Source organism: Battus philenor, unplaced genomic scaffold (assembly GCF_028537555.1).
Source record: "Battus philenor isolate CCGP_79_NKW_IND1 unplaced genomic scaffold, ilBatPhil1.0.hap1 SCAF_3, whole genome shotgun sequence".
NCBI classification, from domain to species: domain Eukaryota; kingdom Metazoa; phylum Arthropoda; class Insecta; order Lepidoptera; family Papilionidae; genus Battus; species Battus philenor.
In genome coordinates, this window is record NW_027181693.1 from 14547099 (window position 1) to 14573930 (window position 26832).

At 33.2% G+C, this 26832-nt stretch overlaps 2 protein-coding genes across 2 annotated transcripts; one reads left to right on the forward strand and one right to left on the reverse strand.

Moving 5' to 3' along the window:
- The first annotated feature begins 1071 nt into the window (after positions 1-1071).
- Cul4 (cullin 4) lies at positions 1072-15427 on the forward strand. The gene is made up of 13 exons (XM_068770142.1): positions 1072-1432; positions 1517-1659; positions 3106-3326; positions 5857-6045; positions 6548-6694; positions 7515-7701; positions 8333-8525; positions 9379-9680; positions 10010-10231; positions 11124-11231; positions 11963-12133; positions 13255-13407; positions 14243-15427. The coding sequence occupies exons 1-13, from the start codon at positions 1192-1194 to the stop codon at positions 14336-14338; spliced, it is 2373 nt and encodes a 790-aa protein (XP_068626243.1). The 5' UTR covers positions 1072-1191; the 3' UTR covers positions 14339-15427.
- Positions 15428-17263: 1836 nt separating this feature from the next.
- Positions 17264-26608, reverse strand: LOC137926475 (mitochondrial intermediate peptidase). The gene is made up of 12 exons (XM_068770073.1): positions 26509-26608; positions 25564-25726; positions 24539-24798; positions 23831-24082; positions 23437-23625; positions 22413-22729; positions 21249-21412; positions 20697-20918; positions 20158-20271; positions 19472-19597; positions 18514-18696; positions 17264-17786 (listed from the first exon to the last, which is right to left on the reverse strand). The coding sequence occupies exons 2-12, from the start codon at positions 25708-25710 to the stop codon at positions 17664-17666; spliced, it is 2097 nt and encodes a 698-aa protein (XP_068626174.1). The 5' UTR covers positions 25711-25726; positions 26509-26608; the 3' UTR covers positions 17264-17663.
- Between the last annotated feature and the right edge of the window lie 224 nt (positions 26609-26832).

Genomic DNA, 26832 nt, shown 5'->3' on the forward strand with positions numbered 1-26832 from the left:
TCCGATGCTCATTATTGCATTTTTAATTACGAAACGCCTAAACTTACAAAATATCCAATAGAGTCTAAGCAATACAACATATTTTAATGCTTACTAGGATTTTTAAATATATCTTCTAGGTTTACAATCACATCTTGAGGTTATCTAATTACTGGGGCTTGTGGAGAAAGATGTCTAGATAGAAACTTTTGGCGCCTTTAACTACTGCCAATATACCATACCTATATGATATTGTGTTCAGATCCGAGAGCACAGCAGCTAAATTTTTGGTCATGGAACTTAAAATCTCATGTCTCAAACTGGTAAGAAATGATGTGATATTGTGCAGGAATTCGTTTAATAATACTTTTTGCTAAGCCACACACCTTAAACGGATATAATCAGTTTGCTTCTAGTGAAACTACTTACCGAAAACTACAATACAAACCTAAAAAGTTTACTAATGTACTTATATTATTGCCAAAGAATATGGTAATATTTATTTCATAGTGAATATAATATTCCAGAACTATGGTATAAACAAATGAAGAGAACAACATACCAACATATACCTAATATTTTAAATCGTTATTTAAAGTCAAGACATTTATTTTGACATTAAATAACGATTAATCAATAACTTTTTTAATTATTAAGTTATTTATTTAATTAAAAAGTCATTGTATTATTTTGCTTCATTATAAGTAGCATCAAAAGATTTTTTAAAAAAAAACAACAAAACTTCAAAAGCTCATTCCAAATAAACGAAAAATTAAAAACCTTAACCAGCATTTTCAACTGAGATCTTCTAAACTTTCTTTAATTTTTGTTAATATTAGTAAAAATTGAGGAACTTTAATGTATTAAGTTTCCTTAACCTACTTTTTTATTATTTATTCCATAAAATATTTTAAAAGAAAAGAAATTTAAGTAGTATTAATAATAAAAATCATATTGTCCACATTATTTAAAAAAATATAACAATGACGCAAAAGACTTGAATCTAAGCCAAAAAAATATTTTCCTTTTTAAGTAATGACAGTTCTTGTATCGTATTCAGCACCCTCTATAACTCTAATAAGTAATCTTATCGTAATGGTGGTGTTCGTAGTGAATATTGACTGACTGCAACTATTTTTATTTGTATTTTATAATTAAATAGTGTAAATCACATTATTTTTGTTTGTGGACGCGTCCATAACATGCTTTCTTATGTCGGGTTTACCTAAGACTCCTGTTCTGGTCGAGGAGGGTGGTAATCAGTGTAGAAAACGTTCTCAAGTCAATAACGAACAATCCAGCAAAAGAGCAAAACTAGACGAAATGAATGTCAACGAGAAGAAATCGAACTTTTCATTGTTAACTTCAAACTCCAATGGCGCAATTAAGATGACGTCGGCTATGAACAAACCGGGAGCAACTACAAAGAAACTGGTTATAAAAAACTTTAAAAGTGTGTTTACGATTCTATCCTATGTGGTCATGGCCTAACCTTAATGACATTCGCATCGGTGTAACTATGTGTTTTGTTTTCTAGGTAAACCAAACCTTCCAGAGAATTATCAGGAGACAACATGGAGCAAACTAAGAGAAGCCGTAATTGCCATCCAAACATCGAAGGCAATTGCTTATTCCCTAGAAGAACTCTATCAAGCAGTAGAAAATATGTGTAGTCATAAGGTTAGTAGAGAAAGTATCAAGTTAGTGCGTGTAACTCATTTCTAAAAAAAAATCTCAGTATTGTTCTCTTTCATTACATATAAACATATTAAAAATGCATTTATTACATTGGTATCATATGTAGACCTTGTATGTCTTGAAAATAATAATTGTCTGTAATGACTTCCAATATTTCTAAAATTTACATAGACTTTTTGTAATGGAGAACACTAAACCAATCACCTTGCAATCTCCATTCAGATGAGTTGATCTTTCATACTTTTTACTTCATAAATGTTAAAAATATTCGATAATATTACAACTAAATCATTGTTAGGCAAGGAAAGCATTGTTTCAGTCCATAGATGTGCACTGCAAAGCATAGGCCTCTCCCAAAATATATCTTTGGGAGGGATATATCATAAATGCCACACTTGTCAGGCAGATCAATCACAGTGTGGTATTATGCTATGCAGAGGATACTGCTACCCATCCTCTGTAAACTTGTTTGTGAGCACTGGCAATCCTATGTAAATTATACACAAAGTTTGAATATATATTAGGCTGTATCCAGGGGATCAAACACATGACCTATGTGTTTGACTTCTCTAATGCTGGGCTATTGCCACTCAAGTAGAACATTGATACTGTAAAATCAGTTTTACAACTTGTATATTTTAGGAATAAAAATCTAAATAATATGTTACATCCATCAATCTACATTGATAATTAAACTAATCTCTCTAATTGGAAAAGGTATCCCTATTATTGGCAAGGTTACAAAACTGATACAGTTTTCTATAGAAAATTTATAACAATAAAGTAATGTAAATGAGTGTTTATTCTGTCTTCAAATAATTAGAATAGATCTATATTTTCCATGACGTACTTTGTGGCTTTAGCATGTTTATAAATTGTTAAAATTATTATGGAAAAATTGTAGGAATGTTTCAATAAAACAAGGCATGTATATAATTACATCTCTTGGCTGATAATATTGTTAATTTTTTATTTTTTCACTAGACAGACAAATATGAAAGGTGTTATGACAATGTTGCATGTATTTCTGTAAACTAATTATCTTTATTAAAAACATTCAAACTATTTAGATAAACTTGGTTGAAATAGGTTGTTGTATATATGTAGTATACTATATTATTTATTTATAGCTTATTCCAGAATTTACATTTTAATTAATATGAATAAATTGATTTAACATTATTTATTCTATCTATAAATACTGTGTTATATCTTTTCTGTTTTTGTTATAAAATCTGTTTGCACTGGACTGCATTTTGCTATGGTGGAATTCATTTAAAGAATATGTATATGAACAAAGTGATATTTGAAAAAAGTTAATATTCTTTTTTGTACAAGACTTAATTTTATAATTATTATGAGCCAGTGTATTTGTAAAGTTTCAAACTTGATTGATGTTAAATTAAAAGGCTGTAATTTTTTTTTCAGATGGCATCACAGTTGTATGTCAATTTAACAAATTTAGTAGAGGCCCATGTGAAGGCCAATATAGAACAGTTCCTGTCAGAAAGTATGGACCGTCAGGTGTTTTTGAAGAGAATGGATGATTGCTGGCGTGCCCATTGCCGTCAGATGATCATGATTCGTAGTATATTTCTATACCTTGACAGAACATATGTGTTACAGAATCCTAGTATTCATTCTATATGGTGAGCTTGAGTTTTATAAATATAGTCTATAAATTAATTTAACTTTAAGATTTATAAAGACTTGCTATGAATGATAATAAATAAATATCATACATTTGTAAAGTAAACAGTTTTAATGACAGCTAAAAGGGTGAGACTTAGTATTTTGTTTATCCTTATAGTTTTGTACTCTTGGAAAAGCAGTCATGGTTATGTGGTGACTTTCTTTTTTGGGGGGCATTAATATCTTTTTGTTACTTTTCAAGCATAAATTTAAGGTTGATTCCGTGGGAGTATTCATCTTATTTTTAATATCATGTAATGCAGCCAAAGTGTTTTAAAAATTGAGAGTGAATTATTGCCCATGTATAGCTTGCGCTCCTGGAGAATGGGCAATAGTACAATGCTGTGTTTAGTCAAAAAAGTCAATAAACAATTATGTTTATGTTCTTTTTTTAAAATCTTGATGACATATAGAGAAAGATAAAAATATTTTGTGTTTAATTAAAATGGTGAACATGATGTTTATATTAGGGGAACTGGGTAAAGTAATGTCACTTTCTTAAGTTAAATTCACAGACTAAATTTTTAACAAGTTTTTATATCTTATCAACAATGTTCACCTTTGTAATCAATAACCTTTTGCCATCTAGTATACAAATATTCAATGCGGGAGAGGTAAAAATCAGTTTTTCTGTAATGTGTCTATAAAATATGTCAATGGAAACGACAGGCAGTGTCATTAAATTGTAAGGAAAATTAGGCATAAGTAAAATAAGGTACTGGGAAGGAATTTTGGAAGGTGACACTATGTTTTGTTTTATTAATATTTTTGGTGTAAGCAAAATTTTTATTTGCCCGTCAACAATTTAATATATACATAAATTATTTTTTGATAAGTTTTTTATTAAATAACATCAGCTTTGATGATTTTTGGATATGACACTTTGATCTAAAATGTATGAACAATATTTGACCTTCAGTCATAGAATTTCATTAGTATTACATTTACATTAATACAGATAATATTTTATTCAATGCTTAAAATATCTCATGTTGAAATTGAATAAATAGAATAATTTTATTTCAAATTCTTTATAGCTCATGAAAATACAGACAACTGTCATAGACTATCCATTGTTGCCATTGAATTTGTTACAGTGAGACAGAATTTTAAATGAGATCATCAAAGCTTTGAGCATTGAAGCCTTTCCTTGGCTGGGCCATTTCAATATTTTTAAATTTATAATTTTACCACATTGTCAAGATACAGATGCCCATGTCCTTTTTGAATATCTTATTGTTTAGGGGCTGCGCAGTCCAAAAGGTTAAAAATGAGCCAGTAAGATAGATCTCCTCTAAGTAAACATGTTGAGGTTGAGGAAAGTCACAGCTTACACACAAGTCAGCTTATGCTTTACAGTGTATCTATTGGCTGACAAATTAATGATGATGAAAAATTAAATACTAACATATTATACAAATGTACATTATTATATATTACCATAACAAAATACTACTTCAGTAATAATATGTAGTAATAAAAATAAAATATCCAAATGTTTGTAATAAAACTGCATTTTACTGTAAAGGATATCACATAGCTGTTATGATTTACTGTTTATATTTCATTTTGCTAATGTTAATTAAGATATTAGTTGGGTGAATTTCGTTAATTCTTTTGTAACCCATTTGAAATATATGGAAATAAAAAAAAAATACCTAAATCACTGATTTTTTAACTGTAAAGTTGTATGGAAGTATAAGAATCATATTTCAGCATAATTAATTAGTAATATTTCAAATATGGGATGCATGTAACTACTTCTAAAATTTCACTCTAGTGAATTTGTAGTTTCCCTCTTTTTCTTTTCTTTGCCTTACAAATAAAATCAGTTACCAACAAATAGAGTAAAAATTGATCAATATTGCAACAAAGTTGCAATATTGATCAATTTTGCCGTTATCAATATCTATGCTTGTATTTATGAATGACTGTTAGAAAGTGTGTTATTACTTAATTTGGTTTAAGTATATTACACTGCTTTAAAGAAGTGAATGTATAGTTCATTTACTGTCAATTAATGCACAGTATGTTCTACCCAATAGTCAATGGTTTCAGAAATAATAAATGACATGATGATAATAAAGTAAGAAAAAGCATATTAGAAAATTAATTGTAGTTTATCAGTCCCTGCAGACTTTGTACTGAAGTTATTCGCTTGTTGCATTCCAATGGATGAAATAAATTAATGAAAAATTTGCCTGAGTGATCATTTTATACAGAGTGTTTGGAGATAGGTGTAAAAGCAGTAAAGCTTTTTGTTTACAAATGATCTATACATATTTTTACATGTTTAACTGATCACTATGTAAATTTTCTCCCACAGTAGTGAACCGGGAAATTGAGAGTATATGTATGCTTATGTTGAAAATGGTTTAACCTGTTTTCATGATATATTCGATTTATTTTATTGTTTTCTTTTATTTATTATATGAATTTCTTCTTTACCTTATTAGTATGGTAATGTAAAATAAATAATTGTTGCAGGGATATGGGCTTAGACTTGTTCCGGCACCACATAGCAATGAACACTCTGGTGCAGACTCGTACCGTGGACGGGTTATTATTGCTGATCGAGCGTGAACGCGGTGGAGACGCCGTCGATATTTCGCTGCTGAAGAGCTTGCTCCGCATGCTGTCGGACTTACAGATATATCAAGATGCGTTTGAGCACAAGTACGATATTCTTCCTCATGCATTATATACTCAATAAGAGATATTAAATACAAGTAGAAAATATTTTGGGCAAATTAATATAGTATATTTTCAACTGTTTTATAAGCAAGCAAAAAGTACAGATGATGATTATTGGGCTTTAACAATTGTAAAAAAATCTAAAGAAGCTTCTACACTTGATGTTTTTTATGTATATATTATTATACAAATGAGTAATATTAGAGTCATAAAGTTTTTTATGCATATCCACTTTCCGAACGCGGGGGTAAGCTAGGCTTTAATTAAAGAATTTTGAATTATTTATTTTTGCCGAATTAACCTGTGCAAAAGTAAGTACACCCTAGTACGCATACTTATCTGTCTATTTTGATGATTTAAGCTTTCTATGATAAGCCAGAGTTCATCTTAAAATTAATATTTTGCATATTCAATTTCAAGGCATTATTACTTTTTAGGGAAACAAATGAAACAGCAAATAAATTATTTCAATTTGTGTTATTAGGTTCTTGCAAGCAACAGAGAGGCTGTACGCTGCAGAGGGGCAGCGGCTGATGCGGGAGCTGTCCGTGGCGCAGTACCTCGCCCACGTCGAGAAGAGACTGCGCGAAGAAAACGAGAGATTGCTACATTATCTTGATCCCTCTACCAAGTGCGTGAATTACTTAACATTACAATTATCCGTCAGCTTCATTCTCATAATTAATTACTTTTTCAAACAATTTTTTTTTAAATTCTTTATCAAGATTTATCTAAGTAGATAGATCTTGAGGATGGTGGTATTGACGGAATATTATTTACTCTTACCTTGTTAGTGTTCCGCCAGTCTGTTTTAATAGTTATAAATAAAAATATATAATTAAACACAAATATGATACTTTTATATACACATGATGATTAGGTACATATGTAAAGCATATTTGTCAGCAAAAGGCTTAAACAGTGTTTCCTAACGGTGACTCACGCCCCACAAGGAGTGTAATTTGGTCTTTAAAGGGATCAATTGGAAAATGGACTCTACACGAGTTTAACCCTTTTGCTTTATTATAAAAAATATTCATACATATGTGTCACAGGAGGGTATAAGCATGGCATAGGAGGGCATGAAAAATAATGGATTAAAAGCCTTTACACTTATTTCCAATGACCCAGTATAAAGTGATCACTGTGAAAAGTGTTACATTAAAGTATTTTTTCTATTGAAATGTGACAAGTCAATAACTTCTTGCTACGGCTGGTCAATATCCAAAGTTTCCAGGAAAAGATAGTAAACAATATTTAATTTTAAAATAATCAGTAATCTGAAATTTTGAAAACACTTTTTGTAACTATATTATCATTACCTTATATATTATTTCTAAAACCATTGATTATTGAATAGGGCGCACCATACATTAATTGACTGCAAATGTAACTATATCTATACTATGTACAATTTCATCATATAAATGAGATATGTGTATATGTTCCAGATGGCAACTTATCCACACGATAGAGCGGCAGCTGCTTAGCGAGCACCTGTCGGGCATACTGACCAAAGGCCTGGAGGCACTGATGGACGGACCCCGGCTTGCCGACCTGACTACTCTATACAACCTCTTCAGCAAAGTCAAAGATGGCCTCAATGAACTGTGTAATCATTTCAATGCTTATATAAAGGTACTTTGAAATTCTTTATTACATATAACTATATATGCTAAACAATCTGTACCTTATTTGGAGTTATATCTCTTTTAAAATATGCAAAATTAATAGCAATAATAGCCTTTATAAAGCCTTTGCGATCGGCAAATTTCTCTGATAAAGATTACTAGGTAGATGGAGCAAATTTAGCTTTTCAGTTATTAATTCCTAATAGATTAAAAAAGTTACATGGATATGAAAAAAAAAAACAGAATATGTTGAAACTGAACTATAGTGTTTAATAGCACTTCTTCATCATCATCTTCACTATTCTCTATGTCACTGTCAATTCTTAGTACATTCTGTGTGTCTTAGGAGGATTTATGTAATTGTCACTTGTCACTTTCACTGTTTATATTTTCATTGTGTACTTCAAATTCTAATCATCACTTCTCTCATTGTTTTCACAATCATTCCTAAAACCTATCCATTTTTGGTAATTACACCATTTACATTAAAAATTAAATTAAATTTTGTCATATATATGCAGTTCTTTTTACCTTTAGAGTAACATGTGTGACATACAAAGTGGTCATATATATGAGTCATGTATAAACGTAATGTATGAACGTAAATGAACAAGAATGAAAATGCTTAATTATTACAGAAAAAAGGTCGCACTATAGTGATAGAGCCGGAACGTGATAAAACAATGGTGGCAGAGTTGCTGGATTTCAAAGAACAGCTGGATCACGTGGTGAGCACATGCTTCCAACGTAATCCCAAGTTCGTGTACTCGATGCGCGAGGCCTTCGAGTACTTCATCAACCAGCGCCAGAATAAACCGGCCGAGCTCATTGGTATGAAGTTTCTGTTTTCTATTTGTATATCAAAGAAGTATATAATCTGTAGGAATATCGCTAATCTCTAGTGCATAGTAATCAGATGTATGCATTGACAAAATATATGTAAACATAGTTATAAATGTTTAATATGTATGTACATATATATACTACTATAATCAAAAAGTAAGGTGAAATTGTTATTTAAAACTCTCGGGCATTTAGAAGACAGGTGATTTTTTTTCTTAAGTGGGTAAGACTGTACTTTGTGCGACTTCTGGTTACTCAGCTAACTCAAATGACCAATTCGGGAACGCCTTTTTGAAACCGTATCAAAGAAGATTTTAAAATCTATAGTGAAAAAGACTTTCGTATGTTTTGAAAAATAGAAAAAGCGTTTTCAAAAGTATGTGTTATCAGACAGGGATTTGAAGTTTAAAATGATATGGAATAATAAGTAAATAACAGACATTTTATAAACAAATTCAACATAGTTTTTGTTCACAGCATTATTTAAACATGTATAGCTAATTTGCTGACAAATGAATTATACATTTAATCAACCTATTCCCAATCACCCTGTATATTATCCTTGTTAAGTTTGTAACGTTGAAGTATCAGCATCTTCTCAGAAAATAATACAGGCAGTTTATAATAGTGTATGTTGAATTGAAACTTGGATCCTTGACTATACAGTTTTCTATGGATAAGCAAATCCGCCCACAAAACATTAAATCACAATCAAAATTTCCTACTATCATTTCTCTTGTATATGATATGTAGTATCGGTAAAGTATATATGTATATATAATATGTGTGTGTAAAGATTTTAATTGTATTTCCTATAACATTGTGTTTGAATTCTCCTCAGCCAAATTTGTCGACTTGAAACTAAGGGCTGGTAACAAGGAAGCAACGGAAGAAGAGTTGGAGAGACTTTTAGATAAAATAATGGTTTTATTCCGCTTCATACATGGTAAAGATGTGTTTGAGGCATTTTACAAAAAAGACTTGGCCAAGAGACTGCTGGTAGGAAAGTCCGCTTCGGTGGACGCCGAGAAGTCCATGCTCAGCAAACTGAAACAGGAGTGCGGAGGTGGATTTACGTGTAAATTGGAGGGGATGTTCAAAGATATGGAACTTTCTAAGGATATAAATATTACTTATAAGCAGGTATGTTCAGAAATTATCTTAATTTTATTCTTGCGTTGTGCAGTTTTTAAAATAACTTGTTTTGATTAGGCTCATCAACAGCAAACCTTAATTAAAAGTTAATTTTTCTATAAAAAACAAGCCTGGTCCACACTGACTGTTATTGGTGTAATTTTATAAAATCCAGTCTTGGTTCTTTTAGCACGACTAAATTAATATTCCAGCCTCGTTTTATGCTTAAATACCTGTATATAGAAAAATAAGAATATATGGGTTGAAATATTAAGACATAAATATACCTCTTTTCTATATGTCGTAAATTTTATTCCATAAAACGTATATGCTTCCAGCACTTGGCCGCAAGTCAGGAGGGCGGCGGGCTGGAGCTGTCGGTGTACATCCTGACGATGGGTTTCTGGCCTACGTACCCGGTAGGCGAGGTGCGATTGCCGGGCGAGCTTACACGCCACCAAGAGCACTTCGCCAAGTTCTACCTGGCCAAACATTCGGGCCGCAAGCTGCAGTGGCAGGCCACCCTCGGACATTGCGTACTTAGGGCTCACTTTGCACAGGTACACGGTATACACTTCTTTCTATCTTTGCAACATGTACCTTTACTTCATTTATTTACTTTTAGTTTTACTATGAGTTATCCAAGTGAACAGATAACTGTGTTATGGTTATGCCTTTGGAATAACAAGGGATTGGCAAGTTGAAGTGGCAGTAGACATACTAAATAGAGCGCAAAACAGATGGTCTTTAGTGTCTGTTTCTCAAAACTATAGATCGGCAAGTGCTTGGGAAGTCCACCTACAAAGTGGACAAACAAACTTGTTAAGGCTGTTGAATGCTGGATGCTGACAGTTTTCAAAGGTATTAGGAATCTATGGGGTTTGGCCTATACCTTCCAGTGACTATGATGACTAAATAACCATTAGAAATGAAAATATGATTTTTTATGGAATACTGAATTGTCAATTCTTTTGATAATGCTATGAATCTTTTTTATATAGGCTTATCATCAAGTACTCTCTGAATGAAAACTTTCAAGGGTATTAAAGCATTTAGTCAGCAGACACACTTTCCTTTATAAGTTTATTTATGTAAAGGTTTTATTGGAAAAAAATAAGAAAATTGCACAAAAATTTCGAAATATACATTTGACAGTTCGTTTTGAACTTCGCCAATTCATTTCACGCGCTGCAAATTTATATTGTCGTTCAACTGCTGCATCGGTCAGTATATATCGATTTATTTATTTCACATTTAATCAATAAACAATGTGATCTGAAATATTCGACATCAAATGCTGATTAAACCTGGGATCAGTTTGAATAAAACTTAATCCTAAAAATAGCATTTTTCTGTCATGGCATTGCTGACATGGGCCTTACCTACAGATGTCAAATAAATCTTGTAATTAGTATTTTCTTTATATTAACATTTCATAACTTACATTTTCAGGGTAACAAAGAATTACAAGTGTCACTATTCCAAGCACTTGTTCTGTTGCTTTTCAACGATGGCGACAATCTTTCTTTTGAAGAAATCAAGGCTGCTACCAACATTGAGGTACTTATTTTATTTATCACAAGAGTTTAATGTCAAAATTATCTTGAGATATCCTCTTGATCCTCTATGAAATCAAATTAAGAATTAGTAGATTCATAAATAAATAAAAGTATCTGATACAGTCCAATAAATGGGCAAGTTGAGTAGAGACCATTGACCCGCAGTTTAGTGTCCGCTCACTATGTGGACAGACAAACTTAAGGCCGTTGGAAGACGCTGGAGGAGAGAGAGAGATGGAGGCATTCTAACCAATTCTATTAGAAAACTATGCGTAAGCCTATATTCAACAGTAGACATTCTACTTTTGAAAATATATAACTATGCAAAATGTTAAAGACAAGTTGAACTGGCAGAACACTATTATGAAGATCCTGAATGAAATCAACGAATCTTGAGGAATTATTTCTAATAAAAGGAATAAGATTTTTAATAAAATTTTGCAAAATATTATTGGACTACCATTAATAAAATACAAGACCAATATTAAAAGTAACTTGATGGTAAAGGTATAATCCTTCGCAATGATATGGCTTGAATATTTTGTTTTCGTTTCATCTGTATCTGAAAGTGTATTTTGTTAAACTTTTTTAAAAGATGTGTTGTTATGGAGTTTCTTCCTACTTTATCTTTACAACTATAAAATCAAAAATACAATTAGTTTTAAAAAAAAAACAGTTTAACAGGTCCAATGTTGAAATTTATGTTTATCTATGTGTGTTTGCGTTTTGCAGGAGGGCGAGCTACGGCGCACGCTGCAGTCGCTGGCGTGCGGAAAGGCGCGCGTGCTAAGCAAGACGCCCCGCGGCCGCGAGGTGCACGACGCGGATCACTTCGCCTTCAACGCGGACTTCACCAACAAGCTGTTCCGCATCAAGATCAACCAGATACAGATGAAGGAGACTGTGAGTACAAATCTCATGTTCATTGAAACGCAAATCCATTTATTTCACTTAACAAAATTAAATTAATTTTTCTAATTAAGAAAAGTGCTCAACCAATCGAAGTTTCAAAGGTTCTCTAGTGGGAAACCTGTGTGCAAAAGTAAAAGTGATTTACTTGTGCCAAAAGTCGTCTTGTCGTGAAGACCATTAACCGATGCTGCCAGTAAGACCAGTCGTCGTGGCGATCTTTGGAGGTCTATGCCTTGCATTGCCTTTATCGGCAAAGAGGATAGTGATGAATTAAGTTACTAACATAATAGTTTTTTTCCTATTACTTTTATTTCCTGTGTTGATAAAGACTAAATCCGTAATTGGTTTTAGAACCTGTAAGCACCACAGAGAACAGAAAATATATTTTTTTTAAAAAGTGTTTTATTCGTAATCTTTGTAAATGTTTATTTTTTTATTATTAGTTTTAAAAATTTCTTATTTTTGAGTTTATGAATGTACTTTTTATTTTCACATAATATATATTTTGGAGTGAATTTTTGTTATGCAAAACAAATTTAGTAATGAAGACAGACATATAATTGTAAGTGTTTTTGGTGGGTATAAATAATTATTTATTGGCGGCAAAGTCTTGTTGTTGCTTGAATATAATAATTTCAAGAAACAATAATTATATGAAAAAAAAAACATTATTAAGATTATTAATAAGACAGTTTATTAAAGAAAAAGTATTTTCTGTTACATGATGTTTTTGCAGGTTCTTAAAGGAACTATTGATTTACTCTTTATCAACATTATGTAAGTTTTTTAATTCATCATCATTATCTCTACTGTTTCGCTATAATAATTATTTTTTAACAATGAAGCGGTTGTGTAGTCACATAGACTTATGTGTCTTTTTTTATATACGCCATATTTATTTAAATTATTCATGAAATTAGTATATTTATTTACTTTTGATGATTTTTTTTACTTCTTGGTAATATTAATTATTGGCTATTTATTTTTAATTCAAGGATTATTGTGAATATTAATTAAGCTCGCAGATTCTTTTGGATCCTGGATTTTGATGAGATTTATTGTTAATTTTACATGTCTCCAGTTGGTACAGTTTATCATGTGAATGCCCACAGAGCGAGGAGCAAAAGGCGACGGAAGAGCGCGTGTTCCAGGACCGGCAGTACCAGATCGACGCGGCCATCGTGCGGGTCATGAAGATGCGCAAGGCGCTCTCTCACAACCTGCTCATCTCCGAGCTCTATAACCAGCTCAAGTTCCCTGTTAAGGTAAACATATTCACAAGCGATATAAGATTTAACAACAGTTTAAATATTATTGATCGTCATTAACAATGTACCATAGTCTGAAAGTCTACGACTAAGATCAAAGCTATAAACTTGATTTCTTATATAAAAAAATCAAGTCCACCTTGACCATTTTTAGGCATACAGTTATTTAAGATTAATTTGATTGGTTACAGAGCGTAGGTAGGCGGAAAAATTTTGTAAATATTAAAGTGTAGTTTCACTTTAGCCATTAACATATCCAAATTTTTATTATTTATTTATATCATCAGCTTTATATCACCTGTAGTGATCACTTGTGAACATCATGAGAAGGCTGAAAGAACAGCACAATTTTATAGTAATACAATGAATAATATAATTTTTTCAACTACAATCACACAGCTTTGAGGGGAATGCATTTATTTTTATATGTACAATATGTATATATATAGTTATCGCCAGCTCTTTAATATGGAAAAATATAAATCTAGAAACTTACTATGAACAAATTAGACTTAGTTTTACAAGTTATCAAGTAAAAATAATTATTTTAATGTCAGAAGAAAGAACCCATAATGCAAATGAACTATTTGCTTTATTTTAGGTATAGTTGGGTACAATTAATTATAATTTAAAAGATATCTATCTTTCCATATCACTTAAAAGTACTTAGAAGCGTAAATATAATTTTGCTTGTTTAGTGCATACATGAGATGACAACTGCTGTCGGCTGGCTGTTATCTCAATCATATATAGGCGAACTCAACCTCAATTTATAAAAATGCAGTCGTTATCATTTTAAAAATTTATTTATTTATATTAATTTTATCCGCAGCCCGCCGACCTCAAGAAGCGCATAGAGTCGCTCATCGACAGAGACTATATGGAGCGCGACAAGGACAACCCGAACCAGTACAACTACGTAGCGTAATACCGGGCCGCTTGCCCGACCACCCGCCACCTCACCCCACTCCGCCGTGCACCACCGCGCCTCGGGCTGTGGCTATAGCGGTCGACCATCACCGGCCTACTCGGTGAGCAACGGGCAAAAATGATCGCCAACAACTCAACTATAGTTCGTTTGCGTTAAGAATTCGGTGAGGCATCATTGTCCGTCGACATACCACTCAAATCTAAAAAAGTCACAAGGCAAGTTTTTTCTATGGATCTAATACTCTATCAGTTTAGTGACTATAAGTGGATGCTTTTTCTGGAGTTCCGGGCCAAAGCCACCCCTGTAGTGTCTCTCCTTTCTCACATACAGCAATGTCTATTCATAAAACTTCAGTTATACCTATGCAGGTGTTTGGCAAAATTTGCTGATAGGGTCAGCGAACTAGTGGAGGTATATTTTGTAATGCAAAGGACGTTTCCAGTGATTAGATTGGTGCAGTACGTGGTTAGACCGGCGGACAGTGATTAACTGCGTTCTTAACGCGAAAGAACTATACAACATGAAACGCCTTTCACCCAATGCGGGTACTTCAATATTGAGTGTAGACGAGTTAGCTATCCCTCCCCTCGGTCCGAGTTTGGGTCTGCTTTATACATAATATAATTAAAAATAAAAAATCTTAATATTAACCACACAATAGAAACTTAACGTGTGATATTAGATAATTGATGATCCACTTTTGAAACAATTACCCCAATTGTATAACCTTGATGGATTTCAGAAATTAAATATTCAATTATATTGTTATTGTTTGATAGTGCAATAAAACTTGTGTGTGTGAGACGTCAAATTTGTTTTTTCTGACCTACATTGGAAATTCGGATGCATATTTACCAAAGTTATATTGCTCAGAAAATATGGAGATGGCTTCAATAAGGCAACAAAAAACTTATTTTTATTGTATACCTACACTAAATCAGATAAATTTTAATGTTTCACTTGTCTATTCCTGGATAATTTCTCTACCAAAGTGCTTTCTATATAAGGAAACGTTTCAACTTATGGTAAATACGCTTTCGACTTCTTCCTTGTTGACAGAGAAACACTTCTTTCATCAGAAATTGATATGTATTGAAATTGACATTTACAATGAACGAAACACAAACTTAAAAATCGAAGATATACCAGAGGAGCTTCTAAAGCAAATATATATATAATAAAATCATTAAAATATCTTCAGTAATTAATGATTTTACTTTAGAAATTCCTCTTGTAATACTATGGTTAATTAGTTAGTTGCAAGATAACATTGTGTTTCATTGAAGGTTTCAAAGTAAAAGAAACTCAATTTTCAGATGTATCATATATATAATAAATCGATGAACAATGATATTGATTATCAATTTTAATTGAAACGCCATGTTTTAAATATAATGCTTTGTATAGCTAAGGTGTTTTCAGTTTCATTTGGGATCACCAATTAAATACTATTTATAATTTTCAAATTTTGTTTTATTTAATAAATCATTGATTGAACCTCTAATTTACAATAACAGATTCAAAATAATACAATGGCAAAACATTACATATAAAAACATTTATCAATATATTTGTACAGTATACAGAGATTGGGTAATCAAACACATATTTTCTTAGTAATTTTCAGTTGCAAGAGGCGGCTTCTTGATCTAGGATTTTGAAAACTATTTATAAACAAACCTACATTTGTTATAAAATGTTGAACACTAGTAATGTTATTTATAAAAGTGCTACTGGAATTATGGGATGAAATACAAGCTGGTATTCCTTATATATAATTTTGTGAAATTTAGTTACTTAGGTTTTATTATTTCAGTCACAGGACGTCCACTGCTAGACATAGGTCTCACCCATGATTTTTATTAGGAAATAGCCTGAATCTAGAGCCTCCTGATGACCTTAACAAGACGGTCTGTCTACTTTAAAATCCCAGCAGCCATATATGTTCTGCATAACATAACTTTCCGCATCAACTTCACCAAGATTTCAGCCATAGAACATCAACTGCTCGACATATGCCTCCCCCAAATTTTCAATAGCATTGGTTTAAGTGGCCTGCTTTCAACTTCTATGAACGATTTTAACAAAGTCATCAACTTTCTAATCCTCAGTCAATACTAAAATTAGGATTAGAATTTACTAACAAAAATGTTTTTTGTAACAAGCCAATACTTATAATTTAGGCAAAATGTACATTGTAATCTCCAATCTATGAAAATAACAAATTAAATTTAAATTAAATCATTATAAAGCACATTTTATAATGATTGTGACTCTGTTTCGGCATCTTGCAGACTTTAATTATGGATACAGGTGGAAAGGATGTTAAAAGGCTAGAGCTCTTCGCTAATCTTATGAAACTATTTATATATATATAAAAATAAATTCTATCATTTCAATATTGCCATGCTATTTCATTAAGATGTTACGGTAATATTACATTAGAAAGTTATATAGATCTTTAACACTGGTTCTAAATAGCTTTCGTCGACGAAGATATTGCCTTAATTGCAATAATTGTTGACTGTGGAGTTCCTGAAATATGTGGGAAGCACAAGATGGGGGTAGCACACGTCTAGTCGTCTGTTCTTAAGTACCTAGTGTCAATATCAAGGATGCCATCAGTATTTTCAGCAGACTCGACCCTGTGCCCGAAAAAAAGTTATATCACAGACACCCATAGACAAATGACTTTTCTGTTGAAACAAAATACTTTCGAATTTAGAAACTTTCTTCATCAAAATGTACAAAATAAATAAACATGAAATTCTGTAAGTATAAATAAAGAAAATTACATTTCTTACTAAAATATTAGTCATTCTTTTCACATACTACACATCTTATACAATATCTTGAAAATATGAAATAAAAATTGTTGGATTAAATTTAAGACATTTTTTACTACCAGAATCAGTTTTCTTTAATATAGATCATCATTTGGGAAACTAACAATTAGGTAATCTTTCCTATATGTATAAATGTTTAATAACTACTTTTATTGACATCCTTGTTACTTTCACACGTCACAGGTGAAAATAGATTTTATTACAATTTTTACCGCGCTCATACCTAATTTAAATAATAAATAAAAAATTGCTAGGGGGTTATAAATTTTAAAATAATTTACGCCTCCTGTTGTAGCTGTTATATCACTAATTACATATATAAAGAAAATTATCATCTTCACTGAGAACATAATATACTATTGCACCTTTCAAACGAATTCTACGGCTCAATATACTCGTCATAGTGTTGCCAACTACAGCAGCTAACGCTTTCATTTCAGGTAATATTAGTTTCATTTTTTATTGCTTAAGCTGTTTCATTTTTCCGATACTCTGAATACTCTGTCTAGATTTTCTTTATGATAGTCGAGCTCCTCGGTCAGGGCCGCGGCGAGCGCGTTCGGGGTGATCTCCATGCCCAGATAGTCGCGCAAGAGCTTCTGAAAGAAAAATATTTAAATTAAAATCATCATTATTTGAGTCGTAGATCGTCGAGTGATACATTTCCTATATTAGTTTTCCAATAACTCGAAAACGCCTCTATCCATCTACACGACCTTAAACAGGACTGTCGGTTTCTACGTTACCATCCTACACTTCGTTTGTCGCATATATACGTTAACAAACAAAACTGGAGGAACATCTTCAGCAGTAAATACAAATATTTTTGTGTATAGTGATGTATGTATATGTATGGATGTACACCCTAAACTATCCTCTCCTTCACGTCTATCATCTCTATCCAAAGGTTGTCTGGTAGAGATTGCCTCGAGTGATAAGGCCACCTTTGGTACCTCTATATGAATCATTGCATTTCTTATCATATTCATATCTATGTATAAAGTATAAATGATGTTTAATGTGTAAAAAGTATAAATCAATAAATAAATATATGAAAAATTTATTGATAAAGAGATAATGCGTAAATTTGTGTAGCATCCCACATTTTTTTCTACTGTTTGGAGCCAACCCGATGCATTTGTAATATCTTCGGGTTCTCTAAAGTACTGAACTGACCATTGAAGGTTTTAGCGGTGAACTGGAAGTATCTTATTTATTTACATGGAAATATAGTTAAACTAAGAACCAATTAGATCTCTAATCTATTTTATATGAAAGAAATTTCCACTTATTCACTGATTGATCATGATATGAAATTAACTTTACCTGCGGAGGTTTGGCGCCTCCGTGGCGAAGCACCCCGTAGCGAAAGTCGTCACCAGCCGCGCGACTGAGGGGCTCCTTTGCAAATCGCCCGCTCCACACGCTCCATGCCACCGCGCGCGATATCAGATACGAATAATACTTCGCCCCATAGCCCACCAGGTGACTGAAGCGGTGCTGCCACGCCTGTGAACAACAACCGGTATTACCAGGCGATAACTCGAGGACTATACTATTTCGTGTCTTATTTTTATAAGTTTTCTAATACTTTATAGGAGGTCTTTCTAAAAAAGCTAATTGTATCAAAATGTTATAAATATTAGAGAGTATAATGACTTCAAACAGCACATTTGACAATTCAACAAAACTTCGCATGGTTGACAGTTCATGTCCTGATTGATAGAGATCATCAATCAGAGCTTACCTATCACGTTAATATGTTAAATAAATTTATTTTTTAGAACATGACAGGACAATTATTTCCGGCAGAACAGAGTTTGTCAAGATCTATTTAAAACTATTTTTATATTTAAAAAAAAGTCTGTGCTTATCCCGCGAAAACTCTACACTAAAACAACCTAAAAGAATTTTTACATGAGCTTATATTTTTCACTCTAATCAGTTCAAAAGGTGTTTTACTTCAGAAACACAGAATATTAATAAGAAAAATATATAATAAAGAATACATAATATTGTATTAAATATACCTTTGAAGTATATAATATATAGTAACAATCTTTTAAACATTCTTATTCAGTATTGACTGATTTTAAAAACAAATCTTTTGATTATACTTTATCTTTTGCCTATTACACATAACTGCTTATTTTGAGCTTCGATAAAAGTATTAAATAAAATAAGTATAATTATAAACCTTTTCATTCATTTGATTCAACTATGACGTTAAAATTTAACGCTAATAAAGAGCGCTAATTAATTGATAAAAATATAAACTGCATACCGTGTTCTCCACATACGGTAAACCATAATACTGCCTCTGAACTTGCTTTAACACTTCGGTTGTAGTACGACCGCCGGCTGCAGCGTCAACCCCATGGTACTTCTGGTCCAATGCAGAGTAAAACACCTAGAAATTAATTAAATTGATAATCTTCATCACAAATTTAAAAGTTTTTCTTTATACATGTATATATAATGTAGGTTAGAGATATTTTTGCATACACAAAATATTTATTTTACTTCAGTTAAAAATTTTAAACTTTTTTCTATTAAGAAAAGGACCAACATTTCGCCACTTCCGCACATGCAGTGATAGTCGTGCAACAAAGTTCACCGCCAGCCCGCTGATAAATGCCCATGCGGCAAACAATGCGAATTACACAAATGCCACCGTTAAATCAGTCAACACGTGTTTCACCCCTCCACGGGGCATCTTCAGGAGTTGTGTTACACCGATTAGAGCCAAACACAGAGTCTATGTTTAAATGTGGCTAGATCTGTCTGTGTTTAAAGGCGGAAGTGGCTAAATATTGGTCCTTTTCTTATTTAGAATGGACTTCCGCAAAATAACGCCTGATTCCATTAAATATTTCTTCTATTACCCCAAGCATGTAGCATTTATATAATATAAAACTTGTACGTGTTACAGCTTACATTAACTTTTTTTAATAATTTTTTTTTATTTACCTGTAATTGCATTTCACTGGCGCCGAACAAGTGTTTAGAAGCGCATAGCCTTTGCAGCATGTCTTCGGGCATAGGTTCTCGAGTTTGAAAGTGTCTCGCAAACCGACGCACCACCTGGAATAAACAAAAACAAAAAATATTTCTTTAAAGATTACCATTTTGTTACATTATTCATCATGTCAGCTACACACACACTGTTACTTCAGACGAACTATTGATCTACGCCTGTGACATTGGTTCTTCTGTGATCTCCTTGTTCTCTCTTTGATCTTGCATAGAATTTTCGAGAAGTCTTCAGGCTGACCTTGATTCAGATCTTATACTTTTTGTATGGAGCACATCTTAGATCCACTGTTTAAGAATCGTTGATGAATCTTAACCACAAACAATACCGGCAGACTGTGTCAAGTCCATGTCATTTGAATGTTTTTAACTGACTCATGCCGCAGATACTAAAGGCATACGAGAGTTCTGTTGTTGTAGAAGCAGTCGTAGGGCTGACTTCTGGACCTTACCACGTCACAATATTAAATAAATACCTGCGGCGAGGAGGCAAAGTGCTCGAGGAGTACACTGGGCAGCTCTGCCAGGTCGGTGGCGCATCGAGTACCCGCTACGTGCTGGTGACGGGCCCGGCCCAACATGGAATGCAGCGCGTGGCCTGCCTCATGGAACAAGTTGTCCACCGCACCAGCAGGTAGCAGCGCCGGCCCCGACCGATGCCCACCACTCAGCGACAGCATTATCACCACGATTGGGTTCTGCAATTCAAATTCATTCATTCGTTGTAAGCCAATAGATTCAGCAAACCAGAAGCCTCCCCCAAGATCAACCCAATAAATAGTTTGTTTTTCAATTTTACCCAATTGTCTTTAAATTTTTTTTTAAATCCTTTACAATTAAACATACATAGAAAATTTTAAAACAGTTAATCAATAATTTAATGGAACATTTTACATTATTTTTTTTTTGTGGTATAATGCATCGCATGATATCTTCTGACAGTACAGTCTGTCGGGACAGTTAGTATGTAATACAATTTATTTCTGTTGCTAAGAAATTTATATTTAAATGTCAAAAAATGAAATAACCTGATAAGTGCCATCAGGCAGTAGTTTGCCGCCTTGGATGGTGAAATGGCAGTCCTGGTGAGGTTTTCCTGGTCGCTCGTACAGATCGCAGTAAATGTGTCCCAGCAGGCCTTCGCTCTCGTGGACTACGGCCAGCTTGTACACGTCCGGCGACCACGACTCCCCTAGAAAAATGAACATCGTGTTTTAATAATTTTGTAACTGTGTTATGTTTGGGGACTCTCCGAGATCGCCGCAAACTTCAAAGGTCTGCTAGAATTACCCAAGGAGTTAGTTTGATTGACCTAAAGCCAACCTTGAAACAAAAATAGCGCTTTTCCTACAGAAACCAGCCCATTGACAAACCAAACCATAGATGGACAAGGGCCTTCCCCTAGATTTCTAATAGGGCCAGTTTCAAGGTGTCTGCATCCTGCTACTTCATGACCTTATGAACCTTGTTTTTCTATCTTGCTATCATATATTGTGCTTGCCTTTTTTGTAGTATCCGCTCCAGAGCCATAAGGTACCAACATCCAAGTGTTTTGCAAGCTATATGGCCTGCATACTACTACTTTTGCCAATCCACTTAGCAGTATTAATTCCATTTATTCATCAACAGATCATTTCATTCCTGATTCGACCTTGTAGAGAATTATCGAGCATAGCTTAGCAAAGAGAGGCTACGCTCTGGTTCTGCGGTTTTGTACATATGCAACATGGAGAAATACAATAAATTAAATACAAAAAATACATAAAGCATTCTATAATAAATTATATGAAATTGTATTCCTTTTTTATTTGGAGTAATAAATATCCCACTACAACTTTATATTGAATAATTTATAGCCATAATGCTGACGGTTATGTTCATTGTTTTAAATAATATATATTTAATGGAATTAGGCGTTACCTTGCGGAAGTCCATCCTAAGTAAGAAAAGGACCAATATTTAGCCACTTCCGCACATGCAGTGGTAATCGTTCAGCAAAGTTCACCGCCCGCCAGCCCGCTAATAAATGCGTATGCGGCTAACAATGCGAATTACACAACTGCCACCATCAAATCACTCAACACGTGTTTACCCCTCCACGGGGCATCTTCAGGAGTTATGTTACATTGATTACTGTTTGGCACTAAACTTACTTAAATAATATATTCGAAAAGTACATATAATTGATTTACCTGGTAACATTTCTTCTGACTTTAATGTGATTCCATAGAGCTCTTGACATAGCATGTTCAAGCCTTCCATGCACCCGCCGAGAGAGAAGTACGGGCTGAAGTCTGAATTGGCTACGTTCAACAGCTGCGTTTTCGCCTTATGCGTGAAGTATGGAGTGTCCCAACACATCAAGGAGTCCTGATAAGGTGTTTCCTTTTTCTTCATCCGCAGCATGGTGTCAAAGTCTATCTTGGCTCTATCGTGAAGGTTATCGGAGAGGATGTCGAGGAATTTGCGTACGTTCGCCGCATTCTCCATTATACTTGCTTTAATTGCCCTGTAAAAATGTCGATTAATAAATGTGATGCAATAATTTTTTTTAATTGGTCAGCTTTGTTAGCTTTACTGGCATATTATTATTATTATTGAATCGGGAAGCCACCAAGCTGAGCTAGACAGACGCCACTGGGCGTTGGGGTGACTTGAACTTCCAAGAGTTGACCTCGCCAGCCTAGGTCCCCATTCAAGTCATGTCACTAAGTAAGATTTGTTATGTAACACAGTATAAAACTTATGGATATTTCGATACAGTTATACTTTTATTTTTTAACATTAACTATATTGAAATAAAACTAAGATTGTGATCAGTATACTATTCATCCATAAAAAAATAAATTAATATTGCGATTGTTATATTTTCATCGATTTTCTCAAATGTTTATAGAACTTGGCCATTTAGCTTGTTTACCTATCAGTTCCAAATTTGAACCTTATTTATATTTAATTAAATATGTTATCCTTTGCAGTATAGTATAAAATACATGTTTCTAATCTAGTATTGATATTAAGCATATATATTCATAAGACTAACAACAGTAGTTTAACTGGAAATGTCAGCATATGGTGCTATATACAGCACTGTAAACACCAAGTATAACTAACCTATGAATTACAGATAGTTAAATTTGGTGCCAGCATTAAATATTTCCGATTCAATGGCCGATTTTAAAATAATAGTGATTCATCTAAAAATAGAGGTTGTACCTGTCAGCGTAACTCTGGAAACCACAAATGGAAGCCAACTCATGTCGAGCGTGCAGCGTGGTGGACAACAGTTGTTCCTGGTGAGAGTCTGGTGCCAAGTAAAGACGGTAGGCGGCCTCCCGGGCAGCTGCCTCCCCGCACTCCGCATACACACCACTCACTATCACGTTGTCTCCTTCTGTACTGAAACTGTTAACGAAGGTTTCGTCATATTCATATTAAGAAGCAGCAAATAATGACTCCCATCTATAGCATTACTAATTCCTATTACACTTTTTATTGCATTGCACTAGTTTTGTTTCTAAGGCATATTTTTTATAGTCTGTACATTTTACCAGTTTAATAAAAAGGAAAAAAATAAAAATTAAAAAAAACAAGCATTAATTTCACTTACAACTGCCTAACGTTTTGCGGTATCGCCGATCGGGGCACTCTCCTCGGCTTCGCTGCTCCAGCCATGAACCGCTGACCAGTTTGGAGGATGAGGTCGTTCAGTGCCACCACTCTTTTCCTGGGCCCATCTTCCAGCTGAATGCCGCTCTGCTCGAAATCAAAGAGGAACAGTTCCGCCAGATGCTGATCGCCAGAGGTTCCCCGCCTCACAGAGTCCCTCAATGCTTCATATAAACCTTTATGCGTGTTTAATCTGTGGTGTTATATAATATAAATAATATGAAAAAGTCTTTATACACTAACAACATTGACATTGATTTCTGATCTGATTGTTAAGTTTTTTGAAGATATAAGCTCCCATAAACCTTGTGGTATTAGATACTTTAATTAGAACATGACTTTATGCATTTTGCAAAACTCAACCAATAAATGAATAATCATACATCCTACAAAGCTTTGCTATGTACAATGTAGAATATGCTGGCATTTTAATCACAAACTTTCCTATGGTATTGAAGACTTGTCATATAAGTCACAACATTTATTACATGTCTCCAGAACTCAAATTTACGTTAGAGATATGTGGAAGTGAGACAATTGAAGAAAAAGAATGTGAACATTCCGACAAAGCCATAATAATCTTGTATGCAATTTAAATAAAAGCCATTCAAATGTTAATTGACAAAAGATTATAATAATTCATGCTTACTTTTCAACAACTCCACTGACACTAATACAGGCATCTTCAGCGGCACTTGCAAAATGTGGCTGTGGGTGAGCTATTCTCACAAACTCTGCCAAATCTGCAACTTTACACAGGGTGTCGGACAGCTCATCAAAGATTTCCACCATGGGTCTCTCAGGTCCTGATGTGGCCTCCTCAATCAATTTATCAGTAGCAGCAATGGCCTGATCTTTAAGGGCATGGAATCCTTCAAAGCTTGTCAGTTCTGGTTTGTTAAAAAGACCCTGAAAGCATACAGACAATAGTCAATGGATACTAATAAAATGTCATGTTTGTGTAATCTTATATGCTAGGAAAAGTATCACAGTGGAATCCGCTTTAATAACTTTGCATAGCGAAGACTCCATCTAGAGAGTAGGCAAGAAAAACATGTAAGCTTTATTGTTACAAGCTGTACTAGGAAGTATTATACCTTGGACCTTATCTTTTTTCCACAAGCAACTTTGAACTAATGTTAAGTGGCATAAATTGCTTTATATATAATGTCACTCTAGGTTCTTTCTATAACATAATGACATATATAATCATAGCATCAGCCCACTATCTGTTAGGTCTACCTTGATTACCGGGGTGCTATCTTATATAACTTACTAAACTAATATACTTAACACACTTGTGTGTACTTTAAATATGTACAATTGCCACCACCCACAAACAGGTTTCAAGAGGATGAGCAGCAGCATCATGTACAAACTATAATACCACACTGACATCACCAACCCTTTTACCAAGCTTGGCAATTGTGGTATACTTGTCCATATATATCTTTGGGGGAGGCCTATATTTTACAGTGGGCATCAATCAGCTGGAAAGAGAAGAGATTTTCATAACATTTAAACCATAAGACATCCATGATGGATATAGGCTCTTCCCAGCGATTTTCAATGAGACCAGTTGGAAGTTATTTTATTAAAATAATAATATTGCTGCTAAATTTGCAATAAAAGCTTTTGAGCAAAATGAGATGACTCATGTATGCTATAACTTACAGTTCTTTCCCTTAATGTGTCAAATATAGGTCTAGAGTTAGGTCGAGTGTTGAAGGCAGTTGCAAGTGGTGACCATGTGCTAACACCTCGAGATACTCGCCTCCGTCGGCCATGCCGTAGCACTGTTAATGGTTTTAAAAGCTTCATTTCCACATATGAAAACCTGAAAAATATAACAATATTAATGATTTAATATACAATTAAATTTAGAACTAATATACAAAGGGATAATTTATTTCTGACAAATGTTTGCATATAGGCCTTCAGCTTCACATCTTTTGAAGAGAAGGTTGAGTGCTCCTTAAATTCCTTTGATAGGATAGACCCTCAGAATTAACAGGACTGGCAATTCAGTTTGTCCAACAATCTCCTAGGTCTCTTGTTAATTTTAGTTGACATTCCATGGAAAACCTAGGTACAAAGACACTCAAGAAAGGACCTATGCTTGGATTATTGCTGAAAATGCTTTATACAATCCAAATCAATAATGCTTGACATGGGTCCTTGTCTTGATTAGTTCTTTTGTCAATAGCAGTTTAGAATTCTATCTGTATGTATGTTTCTAAATATACTTGTATGTACAAGTAAGAGAAATACTCACGACATAATTATATTTCTGTTAATAACATCACAATAACTACAGCTAGTACCTACTTCGACATTGTTGATTCTTAACATATATGGTTATAGAATTAGCAGTTCCTTTCACTTCCTAGTAAATTATAGTACATAAAAAACATACATAATTATCTGTACCAATAATTACTAGTACAAATGATTGATTAAAACTCACGACTTTAATTATGATAACATAAAAATTAGATTTAAATGCTTTCGATATAATAATACGTTTTTATTAGAGGTTACCATCTAAAACAAATAAGTAGTTATCTAAAAATAGCACTAAAACAGGTAAGTTAATTGAAAACAAAAATTATCTCTAACCTGATAAAGGTTACCGTTTGATATTACAAATAATATACAAGACCTTTCACTAACAATAATTTAATAATCTTCAGGAAGGCTGTTAGAATTAACTTGAACTGATCTCTTAGCTGTCATCAAGTACTGTTCCGTACATTTAGATATGTAAATGTTTATGTCATTTAAAATTTCTTTCACCGTCGCTTGTAAATAATTTATTTATATTTTTCTACACTGCATGATTGTTTTGTGCTATTATTTTTTAAAAGCTTTATATTAAATGATTATTATTTAAGCGATCCTTTTACTCATATAAGTATCTGTTAAAATGCTTGACGAACATTA

Coding starts and splice junctions, on each gene's coding strand:
- Cul4 (XM_068770142.1), top strand. CDS start 1,192: ATGTCGGGTTTACCTAAGACTCCTGTTCTGGTCGAGGAGGGTGGTAAT. Junction 1,660..3,105: donor AAAATATGTGTAGTCATAAG/GTTAGTAGAGAA, acceptor TTTTTTTTTCAG/ATGGCATCACAGTTGTATGT. Junction 11,232..11,962: donor AGGCTGCTACCAACATTGAG/GTACTTATTTTA, acceptor TGCGTTTTGCAG/GAGGGCGAGCTACGGCGCAC.
- LOC137926475 (XM_068770073.1), bottom strand. CDS start 25,710: ATGAAGCTTTTAAAACCATTAACAGTGCTACGGCATGGCCGACGGAGG. Junction 24,083..24,538: donor GTCAGTGGAGTTGTTGAAAA/GTAAGCATGAAT, acceptor ATAACACCACAG/ATTAAACACGCATAAAGGTT. Junction 21,413..22,412: donor GTCAGAAGAAATGTTACCAG/GTAAATCAATTA, acceptor TCATTTTTCTAG/GGGAGTCGTGGTCGCCGGAC.